Genomic DNA, 18,902 nt, shown 5'->3' with positions numbered 1-18,902 from the left:
CCCATATAATGAAGAATGAGCATAAGTAGCAATTTCAGTCTTTCCCTAATAATAACTTTTAGACTATAAAAACATTCTTTTTTTTAGTGGGGGTGTGGACAGGGAGTGAGGGAGAGGGGAGGAGAGGGGACAGGACAATTTACCACTTAATAGAATTCCTGGCATCCAGCTTAGCTAGCAAAATTTAGCAAGTCTTGAGGAGACCTAGGAATGGCACATGACAGAAATGACCTAGGAAAGTCTATGCACTCAGGAGAAACTGGAAATATCAAAGGGAAGGGAGTATTAAAAGTCTTTAATCTACACAATTATGTTGCATTTAGCATGCATAGGGGAGCAGACCTCCGTCCACTAGAGGATCACAATACAAATCTTATTCTAATCACGTTTTCATAACCCAAAGGAGAATGAGTCTTTCCTCCTACCTCACACAGTCTTTCCTCCCAAAGACAGACAGATGCAGAAGTATTTTCTAGCTCTTGTCCTGCCAGAAAATTTCATTAGGAGAGATGGATAATGTAAGATGGTAGCAAGATGAGTAATGTGGATTACAACCTGCAGCAGGAGAGACCCAGGATCCATCACTCGATTAAAAAAATAAAAGAGTAAACTTCTCAAAATTTGTATTATACCCAAAAGACAACTAAACCTCCCTTTCTGTAAGAGAAGCCCATAGTTACTAAGCCCTTAGCAGTCCCCTATCCTTGCATACTCAGGAAACCATTAGTTGGGAAATTTTCTGAAGTGGGAATGCTGAAGAGCAAAATTTCCACACATATAATTGATAGACCACTAACAGCTACCAGTTAAGTTATATAAGTTAGTTGGGGAAAAGAATGCTTACTTTGAGAATTCCAGTAGGGCTTGAATGTAAAAACTATGCTGCTCTGTGTGGATAATGCATAGTTAATGCATTTGCAATTCTCCTGGCACTATCTAAAAAAGACATGTCTCTGTACTGCAGACATTGATAACTCTGGATGAAAATGCTCCTGGCCTTATCCTGAAGCTTATCTGGGGTATTTTGAAATTAGGCAAGATAAGTACTCACTGTACTAAGCATAAAAGTCTGTCTGTAGAGTCCAGCCTGACATATTTTTGGAAATTAAGGGTCTTTCCAAAAGGACTGCACTGTTCGTATTTTTAAAGTCAATCAAAAGCATTGATTTTTGCAGACTCAAGACCAAAGTTCTCACTAAAAAAATCATACCATTTAAAAAAATTATTATCCTCCAAAGATATATGTATCAGACTTCAGCCATGAAGACTGCTAAACATAACTACAACACTAGCAGTGACATGTTGGCCTGACTGCAACACAGATTGCTTAGGGCTAATAGAACCAAACCATCCAAAAAAAAAAAAAAAAAAAAAAAAAAAAAAAAAAAAAAACCAAAAAAAAAATCAAAAGTGCAAAATCCACTTCCACCTTTGTGGACTCACTCCACATTTTTTGACTGCCATTAAAATACTGCATTTGGAAGCAACCAGAAGCGTCTGAGGACTGATTGTAACTAAAATTATCTCAAACTTTAAAAAAGACATCTAGCATTTATGCACAGAAATGCCTTTCATGTTTCTATTTAAAGAATATTCAATTTGTAGTCTTGCAGATCACTCGTTCACAGGTCATGTATATGTATCTAAAAATTTCCAAACTGCAGTGTTTGTTTTTCATCTATCCAGATGAATACCCCAAAAAATACCACTTACCCTTTGACATTATAAATTACTCTGTGGGGATTTTATTGTTGAGATTCAAAACTCTGGAGAGTCATGCAATCATGCAATCTAATTAGTCTTTTAGATGGTGAAACATCATTCAGGGGAGAGATACTTTACAAATAATATTATCAGGATTGTCTTTTCCCTACCTCTTCCCTAAATTGTCTCCACAGACATAGATGTACACAAATACACTGTCATACACTATCCAAATTACTGTCCTGGATAAGATCATTTCTGCTTTGACAGACCATTGTTTTTTTGCTGAATTTCATTTAGAAAGGCTTTTTGAGTTGTAGACAGAATCTTTACAGAGTACACATTGATGAGTACATGTGGAAAATGCAGAGAAAAATATTTTTAAGTTCTGTCATTCCCTATACTCCATTTCAATTTCATTTTTATGAAGGCATTTGAAAGCAGTGGAGCATCTAGTTTGAACCTTTATTTTTATTTTAGTTTTCTCATGTCTAAATTATAAAAGGCAGATCCCAATTCTTTCGGTACTGCAATTTAATTTACCTCCAAAGATGCATTTTTTTTCTACTTTTTGCTGTATAGTTGCTCACGGCTGAAATTGTTCAGTCATAATGAAAACAAACTTACTGCATCCCAAATGCTTACTCAAGTATGCATTTGGGGAATAGTTTCCTTTTATTTAAAGTTATCTGCAAGGTAAAATATTGGTAAAATATACTATCCTTAAGAGAGTTTTCAGAAAAAGTTAAGCAGAGTTTAAGAAAATATATTTCAGGTGACTATTCTATTTAACTCAAATTTGAGTAACTCTAATGCAATGCTGATTGATGTCTAATTTTTCTATCATTTCTGCTCAGGATTTTCCCCTCCCCTCTTATGGAAGCTTACAAGAGTACCATGCAGTTTCATAAGAGGTCTGGATATGTTAACTCATCCCTAAATTTCTTATCCTTGCCCCTAGCAAAAGGATTGCAAATTAGATAAAGTAACTACTTTTTTCATACTGTGATACAGAATACTTTTCAAGCCATTACTCATTAGAAAAGAGTACAACTTTCTTGAGCTGCATTAGCAGAGCCAAATGTTTAATAAACTACAAAGTGGCATGTTTATTCTGTTTAGGTACTTAATTCTTAAATTTGCTCATTCATTCATGCTTAACAGAAAAAAGAGGTTATTGCTTGCTCAGTCAGAAGCAACAATTGAAAAATAATTACATTGTAGCAAAGGCACACAATTCTTAAACTTTGATGCACCTTCCAAAAAGTTACCATGAATTTCTCAATTTTATTTTTTCTTTATCCCCTCTAAGCCCTTTTCTCAGTATTTCAAGTTCATTTACTAGCAAAATATGTGTGCTGAATGGAAGCAACCACTTATTCTTTATCAACACTTTTGCAGTTAAATTGTACTGAGGATAAGTATGCTTATTAAAACACATCTATTGAACAAAATTTGGATCAAGTACTTTTCTGTAATCTTTGAAGTTCTATAACTACAAAAGATAATGTTAGTAAATGAAACATATACGTGGCTAATTAATGCATGCAATTAAAAGTACATAATTGTCTTTTCATTCCTATTTAGGTCCCTATTCATAAAAGCACTTAAGAATATCCTGCTCTTTAATGTGCCTACTGCACTCCTTTAGGCATATGACCAACCAAAAATTTAAGGATGCACTTAGGCATGTGTTTAAGAGGTCTGCTGAAACCAGATGTCAGTGCAGAAGAGAATGTAAAAGAGAGCACTCAACCCCCTTGGATTGAAGACTCTATTAAAAATACTTCTGAATAAAAAAGAAGCACAGTAAACCAGTAAATGTTCATCCCAACTGAAAGGAAAAGCAGGAAATGCTCTCAGAGGCTGACAAAACCTGCTGTTTCTATCACCAAGTCCAAAGAAGTAAATCACAGTAAGGAGTAAATACAGAAATTCACTACATTTGCTGCACAACCCTCTTCAGAGTTTCTTGAAATCAATGATTAAGATCTTCTTAAGTGAAGAGGACAGAAAAAGCTGTCATTACACTGGCTGGTATCACAACTAACCTCTACATAATTAAAGCCTTTTTTCATATTCACTTTGTTACTTAGAAGACTGTCTGCTTAGGAAACTCATAATGTAGCGTAGACTATTTGTTCATAGTTTTGCTTTTATCACTACCACAACACCATAGCAACCCAAACACCAAATATTTATTTTCTTTCTCAAACACTGCAAGTGATTTTATGAAATATTTTATGCAAATTGGGCAATACTTGACTCATTCTGTTTGTCTCTTTTGCATGTATCTCTAAGGCATCTATTACCATGATGCCTAAATGCTGTGACACCATAGTATTTGCCAGTCTTCTTGTAAAATAAGTGGTATCATCATTTTTGTCCACTTTTATATAGCCTTTTTATATCAACTCTAAGAAAGTATCATCTAGGACAGAACTGTCATGGATTAAATGCAAAGAGATGCTTTCTGTAGCAATAAACAGGAATCAGTAGTAAAATTATTTATCTTGTTTCCTTCAGTCTTCATTTACCCTGAAAATATAGTCGCTACTAGTAGAAGGGGCTCTTTTGATAAAAGCTTCTCTGATTTCAGAAATCCTGGACTCTATTTAAAATCACTTACATTCCACCTCCAAACCAGCTCTTATAACCCACAGCTGCCCACTCAACACTATACTGTCCTAACAATTTTTTGCAGTACATAATTCAATTTATTTCCCTCCTTAGAACTCATTGAGTGCATCATCCCCTAAAACATACTGTAATCATTTTAGTTCCAGACCAATGTCATTCTACAAACAAGTTATGCTATTGTGAGACCCAGGCTGTGTAAACAATCCTGCACAGCTTCCATGCCACTACAAAACAGATGAGGGATGAGAAACACTGACAGTTATAAAGACACTCCTTCTGCTGATGGTAAAAGTTAGGACCTTTTTCCCCTCCTCCTCCTTTAATAGCAATCAAATGGAGAGCACCGGAAACTGCAAATAAACTTTATATTTGAAAAAAAACTAACATAGGCCAAAACATTGTGATGGTGTATTTGGCTCAACTTAAAATAGAATTACTTTTCTCCCAAAATATTCAATGGAAAAAGTATAACAAGAAAGAAGTGAAATGGAAAATTGCTAAAGCTGAAGAACATTATGCAAAAAAAAAAAAAAAACAACAAAAAAACCCCAAAAAACCAGCATTTTTTCTAACAGCTCTGAGATTACATGAGAAAGAGAGAAAGGATGTGGAGGAGGGGGAGAGGGATGGAGAGGTAAGACAAGGGAACATGAAGCAGACTGAAACCAGAATAGAAATAACTGTTATGGAACTGTTATTAAGAGAGAACACAAAATCAACAGAGGTACATTTGAGACTTTAAATATTCTGTCCAAGTAGGTTTTCCATAAAAAACTTAAATGTAATCGGACTGTTCATCATTTATAAAACTGTTCATCATCTTGCCATGGGCCAGACTGCTTCCACTTCTCTTACCTACAGCATGTTTTACTCTGCTGAGTTTATCTTATTGTCTGCAATTCTATATCATAATATATAATTTTAGCCAATGTTTTAATTTAAAACCTTTTTTTAAACCATTGATAAGATAGGGTTATTACTGGAAGGTAAGCCCTCCAAACAGAAAAATGTCTCCCTTTTTAGTTGTTCTCAAGGATGGCAACAAAGTTTGACAGCTGACATTTGGGGAAGGAAAAAGAGCTTGAAATACTACATTAACAAAGCATATTTTGTCTTTCTTAATGGAATATATCCAGGGATATTGTAAAAATAAAATACCCTTCTCTAACTTTAATATTCAGATTCTTCATGGATCATGATGTTTTATCACCAATGAAATGTACTGCATTTTTAGCACATCCAAACTCATATGAAAGTGATGATTTATAGATATATACAGCACCTTACATCTTCAAAGAGTTTGTAAATAGCAACACCTTCATTCTCATCCTATTTCACTAATGCAAAATTTAAGACTTGACATCAGAAATATGTAAAACAAGAAAATTTAGATTTTTCATAGTACAACCGATATTAGAGAGATCAAAAATTTCCACTGATATATGAGAAACTCTGCCTAAATAAAAACTAGGTCTCTGTGAATTTCCACTCTGTGGAGGTGGGCACAGGCATGAAACCTCTTCCTTTGCAGAAAATAAAAGAACATCATTTCTTTTCAGTATTACAAATTTTTTTGTTGACTGAATGTTCACAACCTCTGCCTTCCAAGGCATCAAATAATATCATTGATGAGATATAAATGAATCAGTCAAACCTGTTCAGCTCATAACCGACCCTTTTTCTATGTTCTAGAAAAGAGTGGTTGTATTTCTGTATAGCCCATGGCTGTACATATAGCCATATTGCTAAGGCATTGCTAAGGCTATGCATCATATAGTTTTATATGACTGCATATGCTATATTTCAATACATTTTTGATATTACTTAACTTGATGTATCTTCTTGCAGTTGGCCTTCTGAATTTCAAGATTAGCTAGAACAGGCAGTTGCTATCAGAGTTCAAACTTTTTTTACAAATGACTGATAACTCTGTGACTGCTGTTAAATTCCTGGACAGATTAAATGAAGCTCACCTCCCGCTAGATCCTAAATCTCTTTGATACTAAATCTCTTCAAGCTGCTTTTTTAAAGCCACATAACAAGTGTTTTGTCCTTACATTACCGTTCCACTTTTTCTTCCCTGTCTTAAAGGAATTTTCATTCTTCTAGTTCTCATGGGAAATTGTGTTAAAATGCAGGAACCTGACCTTAGGTTGCGTTGAATACTCCCATTGACTTCAGACCATAAAAAAGGAAAACTGTGAAAAAGAGTTATATTCTGTCAGGAAGAATATGGCTCCAAATGCTGGAATCATCCTGACAGCTCTATTTCAGAAGTTAGCCAAGGAGAAAGAAGAGGCCAGATATCTTGAAAATTACATACACATACCTCACACACATAGTATACACATACAAAGCATAAAGAATAGAAAAGAGAATCTGGAAAGAAACCCTGCCAATTTATCAAGTGGCAGATGAATTATCCCCAAGACTTTCATAGAAGCAGAAGCCACCCCATTTTAAGGTGAAATTTTATTTCAATTTCAACTGAAGCATAATCTCAGATCCATCCATCCATGTTTCCCCTGCTCCCTCTCCTTTCCTCTCACAGTCCTCCTGCTCCTTTCCCAACTCACATGCTAAGTAACTTTGAGGCACCATTTCCTCTCCAGTACCATAGGTTTCATGAGCCTGTCTAGGTAGGAACTGCAGGAAGAAGAATTGTATTGATTAAAGAAAAAAACAAGCTAGTAACAAATTTACTTCAATAAGTTTTCATCCCAGTTGAAGCTTATGAATTGTGCGTACCTTTTTGATAATTTTTGGTGTGTTTCAGAGTATTTTCAACATTCTCCCTAACAAAGAATATTCTAGGGAAAACTAGTGGAATTATACAGAAAAAAAAAAAGGAAAACTGGATCTATGTGAGGTGTCTAGCTCTTACTATTGTTTCCACTCAATATCTACTATTTATTTTTCCTGCATGATGGCTCTGCTTCAAGCTCTCTGAAAACTACACTACACAGAAAGTTAAAAAAAAAAAAAAAAAAAAAAAAAAAGCATTGGAATTTTCCAGTGTTTGGTTTTCCTTAATACCAGAAGCACATTTCACCTCTGAATTTAGCAAGCAGACTCTTAGGTGCTGTTTCATTATTGGCTTAAGCTACCCTAAGTATGGAGTGTGACAAGAGGCAGACCCACTCACCACCCTCCTCCCCCTCCTCTCCTCAGACCTAGGTAAATACTCTTCTCGTTTCATCATCAGTTCTCATGCTGCCTCAGAGTCAGCCAGATCAAAAATACCAAAATGATACACCTGAGATCTGAGCCACACACTAATTTTCAGATGGTTCCTGACACAGCTGACCTTGAAGCCAGAAGTATGCTCATTCTCCCTAGGGAGACAGCAGAATATGCATCTGGAGTAGGAAGGAAAAGAGAGCTGTACCACCATCTTCAGCAGCAGCACAGATTTAAATTTGCTGAAGCCTACTGCAAAACCACAGCTTTGTTATGTTAGGAACAACTCCCAAATGAAACAAACTGTACAAAAGAAAAAAGCAGACCTTGACCCTTGATTTTAGTGTTCAAGGAAGACAAAAAAATACAGATATTCTCCTGAATCAGAAATGCCAGATGGCAGAGAGGCACACTTGAGTATGTTTCCAAAGCAGAACCAGTAATAACACCCTACACCTGGATGCTGTGACTGCACTAACTCCTGACTTACAAGCAGTGCTAGTAATTATGGGAGCACATCCCTTAAGCTGTGTGTGAATACCTGTGTACCTGAACAAATTTATTACCAATAGGTTAAGGGAGAAATTATCTGGCCTTTTGGGGTGTGCATGGAGAGCACTTTGAGAAGGGCTGTAGTTCCAGTTTTCAGCAGTAGTGATCCCATGAGACTGATCGTAATAACACTGCTGATTTATACCTTTTGATGCCCAGTCAGCTCAAGTTTACTGCACTCCAACATTTGAGTTGGAATGTTAGCAAACTGCATCTATTAACAATTTGAATAACCACTGCAGCGAATTGAAATGTAAGAAATGCCTTTATACCAGCTAAGACAGGCAAAAGGCTAGGGAAGCAGTGCAAACACAAGCCTGGTCCAGCCTGATTTTGTTGCCTTAAATGGTGCCAGTGGGCTGCTTTTTCTCCTGGGGCAGGACAAAAGCAGTTAACTGCCCTTGTGCAATTCAGTGCCACATTAAGAATACCTTAGCTTGATGCACAACTATCCAGAGAACCTGAAATGCTGCAGAAATGCTTCCATTTTTAACAGCTGACAACAGCAACTCTAAGTATTCCATTTATATTTCTGCTATGATACTTCAGAAGATCTTATCCTGGAACACTTGTGTCGGGTGACTAATTACATAAGAATTGTTCATTTTTGTCCTTTCTACTGCAGTAGTATGTTCACAAAGTTAGTCCTTTATCTGTGACGCACTTCTGAAAGAGAAAAACAAAAAAGACAGAGAAGTCTGGGGATTTGATTAGTTTCTTCAAAGATATTTAATTGCTATTAGAGCCAGAAATATGTTATGCGCTATAATATAATTTTCTTTTTGAGAGTAAAACTTGGGTTAAATACTAGCACAAATTCCACGTGACAGCAAAGTAATCTCAGGAGTTTTAAAAACCAGAACATGGCAAGCTAGACTTCCACTGGTTATTTGTGGTTCGCTTTATAAATTTTGGGCACAGAATCAAACTTTAACATTCTACATAGAAAGCCAGAATCTTTCTAAAAAATCTTTTACAAATCAGCAAGACTGGAAACAATTTGATAGAAGACTTGCTGTGCATGCTCTTTCAGCCATTTCACTAAAAACTCATTTTAGCTTTCTCTGAGGTAGAGATAAACCACAGCTAAGAGACAGTTATTAAATCTTCTTTATACATTCTGTATGAAATGTATTAAACTACAAAAATACTATATTCAAAAAAGGTTAAGGGTCTGACTTAAACCCACAAAGACATGGAAATTTAGAAATATTGTGTCTTCCTACCCTTTACTCTCTTCAGTATGGTTATGCATTGTAGCAAAAATGACTTGTGCTCAGGTTCCTTAAACCTCTTCTTTATGGTACATTTCTCCTTAAATGTACTTTCTATTTTAAGGTTATTTCCATTTGCATACTCTTTGTCGGTTGAATTCTGCCCTGGACAGTCTGAGGGGTTTTATTGTTTGTTTGTTTTATGGTTTTTTTAAAATTTCTTTTTTTTTTTTTAATGATTATAGAAACACAGAAGTGAAAAATGAAGCAAAAGTATGTATGTACTAGTCTTGACAATGAGATATTCTTACTTTTATTTTTCAACACTCACAAGAGACAGGCAGGCAGATGTAGGACATGCATGACTCTCAGCAAGTGCAAGCACATGCTTCAGCTCTATCCCTGCCCCCTATGCAGCTCCACATAAACATATGTAAAACCTATTACATAGTTCTCCAGTGAACTAAATAGGAAACTTGCAGTTGACACTGCAAGACGTTGTGCCACAAAATACCTTGGGGTCTTCTTCCATGATGGGCTTTTTCCCCTTTTCCTGAATACAACAACGACCAGTGGAAGTCACACTTTATTCAAAATAAAGTAAGATGCTTGCAGATCCTCCTTCCAGGAGGGCTGCCCTTGAAACCACCTCCTACACTGTGGTACAGTAGTTTGGACCTGCTGATCTCTTGGGCAAATTGCAAATTATGTCTTCTCAAGAAAATGTCAAAGCATGGAAATTCCACTGTGAGGAGGGAGGGGTATCTTAGGAGGATGGTGGGTTTTTTTCCCCCTATATTCTACAACTGTAAATGAGTCTCAGTTTCTTTTCATTCTATTTTATTTCTAATTATTCTTTGTTTTTTACTTAATTATTATCAGTGTATTATGCAGTCAGGCAAATGTGTCCACGCAGCTAATATAAACCTATATGCATTCAACAAATTGTTAGAAACTTGATAATTTCAAATGTGGCCTGGAAGTTCCTCTCCACATGTTTCATGGCATCTGATAAATATGTATATTTAATTCTGTTATACTTACACATGCTACTGAAGAGTCCATTTTTAAAGATTAACAGCTAACACAGACTATTCATTCCCTCCAACTGGTACTCCTGCCAACTGCCAAAAAATAGGACAATGGCCATTCCAACAAGAAAACAGTGTTGATTACACATTCTGTGTGCCAGAGTAAAGGGAGATGATTTGGAGGACATCCACAAACATTAATCTTTGCAGCTTGACTGTGATAAAAGTAAACCATTCAAAATCCTCAAATAAATAATCCTCAACAAAATAGTATAATACTATGTATAATACAAATAAAATAATACCAGTGATGTAGATTTATCTTAAGATACCATAGAACAAGACACAGGGGATTGAGAGAAATTTCTTAAACAGATAATACTTGACAGTAGTAGACAATCTCTGTTAAAGAGTAAGAGAAACAGAAAGCAGTAGCCTTGACCCAGAAAAGGTATTTCTGCTTTATACAGCATAAAAGACAGACATTCAAGAAAAGCTCATCCATGAGAAATGGTGATCTCCTGTTGCTGCCAAGGTCAGTCAGACCTGTTGTGATATGTTCTGTAAATGCTGACTCTATCACTTACAGCTTCCCAAGGACTTCCTTAACACCCAGAGCTTTTTTTATTTTTATTGTGGAACAAAGTTATGACATGAAACTGTCAAACTCGAAAGCCCAGAAAAGGAAGACAGAGAGCTTTTTATTAGACTTAAGAGTGACAGCTCTATTGAGAAAAAAAAAAAACAAAAAACAAACAACCAAAAAAAAAAAAAACAACTAAAAAACCCAACACAATTACAGTTATAAGGAAGGGGATCTGAAGTTCCTCGAGATCCACCAGAAAAATGCCAAAATCTCAGCAAGGAAGGAAATTTTGCTCTTAAGTTAGCAGTCCCAACAGTTTATCCTGCTTCTTAAAAACTGACTGCAGATAACATGTGGATATCTATTTCAGCCTATCAGGTGTGAATGGGATGGGATTTATTTGCTACCACAGGAAGCTCTAATGGAAACTCCCAGCATACTTTTACTATACCTCAGTCACAACCTTTTGCACTTGAAATGCCAACTGAGCCCATTGTGTGGTGTTTTTCTGGAAGCAATCATAAATCCCAAAGGGAGAAAAATAAATTCAAGCAAGGAATTTTACTTTCTCTAGTTAAAAAAAAAAAAATGAAATAGTATATAAACTGTAATACCATCTAGCCCTAAAAATATATTTTTTTTTTACTCTGTGAACTTTATTATACTTATATGTATTCAGACAGAATAGAGTTTGGACCTCTCTCTCTCTATTAACATTTATAATTCTGAGCTTGAAGTACTAATTAAACTAATGTAAAAGAATGTACTTAGCCTACTTTTTTACCCCACTGCTTTGGGGTGGGAGACTCTAGTTGAAACACCTACCTTGCTTGGAGATTTAAGGAACATCCCTCTCTCCACAGAGACAGTGTGAATATTAACAAAAATGAAAATTTTCTCTAACAAAAGACATCTGAAACAGAAAAGAAGAGTTTTAAGTAAGCTTGTAATGATCCCCTCATGTCAGGGGAGCTCATGCAGGGTCAGTTCATCTCTGTTTGGGGGTTTATCAAGTAGGACAATAATGACATCATTGTTCTGAATTGAAAACTGATTAGTCACCTGCTTGGCATCTGTCTTGCAGATGAGAATTCCCTGTTGAATGCTATGGATAAACTGGTGATACAGACTATTCCTTCCTCTGCTTGTGACCAGTCCTCTGTTCAGTCTTTTCTTTCTCCTGACTATTCAGCTGACATATTCATATGTATATTTGTAAAATACCTACAAATACAGATGGGTATTTTATCAACTATAATTACATATTTGTTCACAAGATATCTGTATATGATGCAGTCTCCAGATAACATTTATGCAACTTATATGAATTCTCAATTGGAGGAAAAACCAAAATGCCTTTAGACAGCTTTTTAAACAGTAAAATAAATTGTTGAAAACATACATTTCCTTTAAAAAAATCAAAGTTTCTGAAGTTCCAGTACAGGCCTCCAGTACACTTCAGAAAAAAATCAGCATGGAACCAAAATTTCCTGATTCCTTATACTTCTGGATGTTTCATGATTGATTTAACAAGTGGAAAATTGGCAACCTTAGCAGTTGAGTATATCTTGCATTTGAGAACTAGCATACATCACACTGTGATGTATTTTTGAACCTTTCTTCATACCATGTGGACAGTGTAGCTCATATAAAAACCTTTATAGGATAGGAAATGCAGGAAGAGAATAAAAGGAACTTCATGTTTCCCTCTGTTTTTCTGACCATGAGAAATAATCTAAAGCCCAGTAAAATGTTTTCTTTTGAGGCTGGCCTACCTTCCCATGTCTACAAGGCCACATTTAATTTGGTAACTTGAATTGAACCAGCTGGCAGTGTCTTTGAAACATATGGGAATGGATCAAAGCTGCAAATATGCAAGGTGAATTTTACATTTTTATATTTCTTTCATGGTAATTTAAGTTCTTGATTCTCTGAGATATATTGTGCTTAATTCCTTCTGTGGGCAATGGCAGATGAGTTGTAAGAATCTTTTCTGAGATGCAAAACACAGTTCAGCTTCAACCCATGTGTCAATTCCTCCTCTAGTGTTAAACTGGCTGTGTATAATTTTTTTGGTCTATGAAGATATGGCAATACTCAGGTTTTCTCTCTGCTTTGTAGCAAAGGGAAGTCAGGGGCTTTCTTTAACTTTTAGAAGTGATTTGTGCTTCCTTATAGAGAACAATTTATTTTCATACAAGTGTCATAATTTTGGGCCCATCATTTTCACCACAAACAAATTATATAGGACAGGAGCAATAGCTAAAATAATAAAATAGCTTGCTCTTTCATTACCTGTTTGATAACACTTTGTTTGACACACTATCAGGTAGCTTCACAAACAGTTTAAATACTCTGAAATATATATTGCATCTCTTAAGTTTTTATACTGTATTGAGGATATATTTTTTTCACATTGATTTATGCTCACTTATAAATGCACACACAATGTCAATACTTGAATCAATTTCTTAAATGATTTGAGATCATTTGATGAAACAATCAGATGAATTACATTGTTTAAAATATTCTGCAATCTTAATATCATTATCATTTGCATCTTCCCAGATCCAAGTGTAATATCCAGTTTAAGAACATGTAACAGGCCATCCACACAAAAGCGACAGACCCTTTGTCCTGTTATTTAATTAACTACTATCTAGAAATAGATGATCTCTGACCTTTGTTATGAAAGGCAAACAGTCCTGTGAGTTAGTTAGTAAAACAAAAATTTCAGAGAGAGATTTTCCTTGCAAAATCTCATTGATTCCCTTTTAGCTTATTTCTTCCTCCTGGCTACCAAAGTGCAATACACAAAGCAAGAAGCAAAATGATTTACCAACACAACTCTTTTTAAAAATATGAAGGAGAAAACTTTTCTTTAAAGAAGAGCTAGCTTCATGAAGATATTCTTGTGGTGCATAGCCTATGTAAAATAAATATTAAGCCATCATCACAGTCTCACATTTCCTACTTTCTAGGAAGATCAGGAAGTCTGCTCTTTGTAATAGAGGATCAGAAATCTAGTGCTCCCAAATAAAACTGTGTACATATGTGTGAGATTTAAACAAAAAGATGTTGGACTATTCTTTTGTAAACTAAAATACATTATTTGTCTTTGACTGAGAGAGAACATGAGTTATGTCTGCTGATGGTCCCCCAACACACTAGACAGACCAGCTGGGTCAGACAATAGGATACACAGGAAAATAACCTGCCATATCAGACACAGTTACTTGTTCCATATAATTCTGTTCACCTGACCACTGCAGAGAGATTGAGAATGTATCAATGTCCTGACTGGTTCAGAACGAGGGTGTGCCCTACCAGTACTCTGCCTCCAATGATGGCTCTAGACGTGACAGCCCAAACTGAGGGCAAACGTGTACAATACTTCCATACTGCCATCCCCTACTCCTATGTCTCTACCTCCAGTTATTTTCAGCCCAGAGGAGCTACTGATCCATTTATGGTTTGTCTATCTAATGACCTTCTTATGGTTTGTCTATCTAATGACCTTCTTAGGTCTACAGTCTGCTGTGTAAACCTTTTGCATCCACAATGCTGTTTGGCAAGGAATGCTATACAAGTTCTCTGTTGCATGGAGAGTATTTACACAGTCTAACTCCAGCAGACAGCATCTAAAAGAATAACTTTTTTTAGTATTAGCAGATAAAGATCATGTTCCTCAAGGCATTTGTTCCTATTTATACGAGAAAGGCAATAACACTCTTTTCATATGCTAGTATAGCAACCTCTTTCAAGACTATTTTGGAGACATTCACTTGAATGTTGAATGGCTTTAAAAACTCAGTGCCCTTCTGAACAAATGTTCCTTCCTTTTGAGCTTCTAAAAATTGATTCATTCTTTTAAATATGTTTCAACTCTTTTTGTCTTTTTTTATTTTTTCTGGAAAATGCACTTCCATGAGTTAGTGTGGACTAGTTTGATATACCATTGAATTATCCTGCAAAGGCCCTTGCTTTCTCAGTCTGTAGAGGCAAAACCTACAATATTATTAACAATTTCAGTTCTGGTCTCCACAAACATATTATTCTGAAAACCCTAGAGAACATGTTCCTGACAAAACAAAGAATGTTTAACAGATTAATATATGTAGCTCTTTAATTTTTACCAACTGTACAGATAACTGCCACAAATCTCAGGTGTTTTAACATCTTGATGATTAAATCATCTCTGTAAGTAGCAGCAAAAATTTTATAACTCTCAGGGCCTGCATCATTAAGTACTGAAAATAACTTGAAGTGCTGTGCAAAGCAAATGGTACAGTTGTAAACTCCTACAGACTCTGAGGAACCTGAAGCCCTTCCTAAGGCAGTAGTCAGTAATATTTCACATAAATAAAAAGCCAATTCTCTATTTTTTATTATTAGACACTCCACTCATTCTGTATTGACATCTCCATCTCTGCATTAGCATTTCTGTACCTGCATACACTCGTATGCACCTGCACACACTGGTTGCCTAGAACAGCCCATCTCGAATTGCTGTATCTCCATCACCTCTCTCCACAACAGGCTGAAAACTAATCCACTGTCCATGAATAACAAGTTTCTCAACAGCAGCTTTTCAATACGGAGCTTGCAATCTGTCTCCCATTCACTTTGTCAAATTATGGTCCACATATCAGCCATTTGCAGCAGTGATATATCTGTCAGGCGTCAAGTACATCTCCTGCAAAGGAAAATCTTTTTTAGGATTTTTTAACTTTCAAAATGTCTAATCCCAAACATGTAAAATAATGAGTCAGATGCCAAAAAATCATGAGGATTTGGATGTTGTTTTTTTTGTGTGCGTGTATGTGTTTTTATTTTTTTTAATATGTTAATGTCTTTTCCTTTGCTTTCTGGAGCTTTTTCTAGGTCATGCTTTCAAGCTTTTCTCCAAGGCCAGAAAGGTTTTAAACATTATTAAAAAGAAAGCAACCAAGATCGTTCTGTAATTGCATGTTTAAGAAAAACATTTATTGTCATCAAACTTAAATTCTGTTGAACTGACAACCAAGTATCTTCAGAGATGTTTTTGATCAAATAATCCTGAAATAAGAATATTGCTTCAAACCTGTTTTCTCTAGAGTTTCATTTGCATTACTCACATTTTTTTTTTCCAGATAATTAAGCTTTAATGAAAAGAGTCTGTTAGACATAGAAGAAAGTAATGATGACAACACTATCTTGAAGGACTCTACAATATCAAAATATCTAAGGTGCAGATTATATATCTCTGTGTACATATACATATACATATACATATATCCTCACACAAACAGTGATTTTGTCCCCTGAAATTTGTGATTTGCTCCCACTCAGTACTGAGTCCCATTGAAATCTTTACAGTGGATTTTTTTTTTCCGTGATGAGAAGACAGTTTTGTGTGACAATATGTATTACAAATCTTCTTGATTCTAGCTGGTTTGTGATGGAAACGCTCATGAGAATTGATAAATGCAACCATTCCTGTTAACCATCATCATCTCATCTTGTTTGTGTGGCACTCAGTAATTTGTTTTTATTTAAAGAGGGAAAGGCATTTGTTTCTTTTCATAATACAATTCCTCTGTTGGGCATTATCTAAGCTCAGCATAGTGTCCTTCCTGTATTCTTTCTCTTCCATCCTTTCTGCCCTGATTAAGACTATTGGAGACTCAGCAGGAAACCCAGTGGGATTGCTCATGGTGTCTTGAAGTCATCTTTTTTTTTCATTGTTTTTGCCTGTTAAACCCTGTTATGCTCATCAATCGCTCTCCCGCATCCCACTGGATTCTGAACTTTCCTTTGTCAGCACCCTTGTTTGCTCCTAATTGAGCTCCTCTTAATTTCCCCTACTCATTTGACCTTCCTTGCTTCCTCCCCTCACAGTTAGGCCACCTCCTCGAATGTCCCACCTGTGCTTGGTGGCACTCTGTGCGGCCAGGCCTGGGCATCACCATTAATGCGGTAGAGCCCAGATGACCAGGGTTTTCAAGGGTGCGCTTTACTTTCAACTTGTTTCCTGTTTTCTGGGACACGCTCATGGATCACAGCTTATGTGTGCCACCACAAACTCTGGGCGATAGATTCCGCTCTGCCGGACTGGAGACGACGGGCTCTGCCGACAGCTCGACCCACACCAGCCTCAGAGGGCTGCCAGGGCAGAGGAGTCGCCCGACCCCAACTTTGCCAAAGGTCCACGGAAATGGGCCCGAGGGTCTCACAGAAGCACCTCAACACACCCGCCCGCGGCCACGCCGGCACCCGGAGGCCGCCCCGCCCCAGGCAGCGGCCCGAGCCCCCGTCCCTGCCGCCGCTGCCACCGCCCCCCGCGGCCCGCCCGGCCCCGCGGCGCGGCGGGGCTGCCATAGTGACGGGCGGGGGCCGGGCGGCGCCGGGGCCGGGCGGCGGGCGCTGCGAGAGGGCGGGGACGGCGGCGGGATGGTGGGCGCGGGAGCGCCCCCTTCCCGCGGCTCCCGGCCCCGCCGGCCGCAAATGGCTCTTCCCTCGCCGGCCCCTTTGTGTGAGGCACGCTCGGAGCCGCGGCGGAGCGCGGTGCGTCCCCTACCGCCGCCAGCCCGACCCAGCCCGGCCGGGCCGGGCCGAGCCGGGCCGAACAGAGCCGAGGCGAGAGAGCCGAGCGGCTCGGGGCGGCCATTCCAGCGCCTGGGCGCCCCGCTCCCCCCGGGGGTGCGCGAGGGGGCCCGGCTGCTCCGCAGCCACCTCCCCCTCAGCCCCCCATGGCCCTCGCTGTGGTGGGCGACCAAAATACAACTCCACCAAACCAAAGCAAATAAATAATAACAATACTAATAATATAAAACAACAAAAAAAAAAAAAAAAGAGAGAGAGAAGAAAAAGAAAAGGAAAGAAAGAAAGAACGGGAAAAGAACAGAGGGAGCGAGCGAGAGGGAGGGAGGGAGAAGCGAACCAACTCTGAGACTCCCATAAAGAGCGGCACGCACGGAGCGAGCGCCCCGGTGCCGATGCGTGGGGGAAACAATAAGTACTCGAAGTTACCTGCCCTGCCGTAGAAGAAGGAGGGTTCGTGGGTTCTCTTGCAGACATCTGCAGACCGGTGCTTTTTTGGAAGAGATTTTTTTTTCCTCTCCTCTCTCTCTCTTTACAAACCACAAACGGATGTGAGGCAGGGAAGGTGTTTGACTACTGAAGTCAGGCACCTCTTTTTTTATTCTTCTCAGTCTTGTGTGTCCCCCCCCTTCCCTCTCTCTCTCTCTCTCACACACACACACACACACACGCACACACGTTCTCTCTCTCACCCCCCTTTTTTGCACCTACATTAACGACCAAAAGAAAAGGAAAGGAGTTTGCTTGATGTTTTAGTGAAATGGACGTAAGATTTTATTCACCACCTCCTCAGCCTGCAGCCGCTCCTGATACGCCTTGTTTGGGACCGTCCCCCTGCCTGGACCCCTACTATTGCAACAAGGTGACTCGTGTTTTGTGTCGTCCGAGGTGTTTTATCTGTGCTGTCGATGTGTGCTGTTGTCGCGGCGCGTTGCATGAGCGGGCGCTGCGCTCTGGCGAGCCGCGCACCAAGTTCCCCGGCGAGGCGGAGGGAGGGCAGCGGCACTTGCCGGGGTTTGGGGTTTGGGGAGCGCAGTGCCGCCCGCCGGGGAGCGGTGCCGCCGGGACACACACCGGCTCCCCTTCAGGCACCCCAAATTAAACCCCCGGAGTAGTCTGGGGGCGGGCGGCTGGAGCGGGGGGTGGGGAGGGGGTGGGGGGGGGGGGGAGGCATTTTCCATAACATCTTTTCGGAGAAACGGCGTGGACGGGGGATGTTGGTGTGGGGGACTTGAATTTCCAGGGCTCTTGTTAATGAGAAAGATCGCGTCCGCCACAAACCGGCAGAAACTCTGCCCCGCAGTTCATGTGTCAAAGAGCTGAAAAGCACGTTTGTGTGTGTGTGTGTGTGACATGTGTGTGTGTATATATACACACACACGAGACACACACACAGATACACACACACAGACG

General features: G+C 38.6%; 1 protein-coding gene and 1 long non-coding RNA gene across 4 annotated transcripts in view; one reads left to right on the top strand and one right to left on the bottom strand.

Annotated features, from left to right (window-relative positions):
- Nucleotides 1-18,051, bottom strand: part of LOC144247157 (uncharacterized) — a 180,449-nt gene extending 162,398 nt beyond the window's left edge. The window contains exons 1-3 of the long non-coding RNA XR_014953421.1: nucleotides 17,919-18,051; nucleotides 11,970-15,603; nucleotides 11,733-11,820 (exon numbers count right to left, since the gene is read on the bottom strand). This is a non-coding gene — a long non-coding RNA (uncharacterized LOC144247157). The remainder of the gene's footprint in view (nucleotides 1-11,732; nucleotides 11,821-11,969; nucleotides 15,604-17,918) is intronic.
- The window catches only part of TOX (thymocyte selection associated high mobility group box), a 218,119-nt gene continuing 216,705 nt past the window's right edge, over nucleotides 17,489-18,902 (top strand). For 2 of the 3 annotated variants that reach the window (XM_085573843.1, XM_085573842.1), the window contains exon 1: nucleotides 17,489-18,351. In XM_085573843.1, coding sequence (XP_085429969.1) covers nucleotides 18,250-18,351 — 102 coding nt within the window. In that variant the 5' untranslated portion in view covers nucleotides 17,489-18,249. The remainder of the gene's footprint in view (nucleotides 18,352-18,902) is intronic. The other variant, XM_021555662.3, reaches the window with a different exon arrangement.

Source organism: Lonchura striata, chromosome 2, assembly GCF_050655825.1.
Source record: "Lonchura striata isolate lonStrDom1 chromosome 2, ASM5065582v1, whole genome shotgun sequence".
Lineage (NCBI taxonomy): Eukaryota > Metazoa > Chordata > Aves > Passeriformes > Estrildidae > Lonchura > Lonchura striata.
Note: the sequence above shows the minus strand (reverse complement) of the source record. Positions and strands in the feature narration are given on the sequence as shown.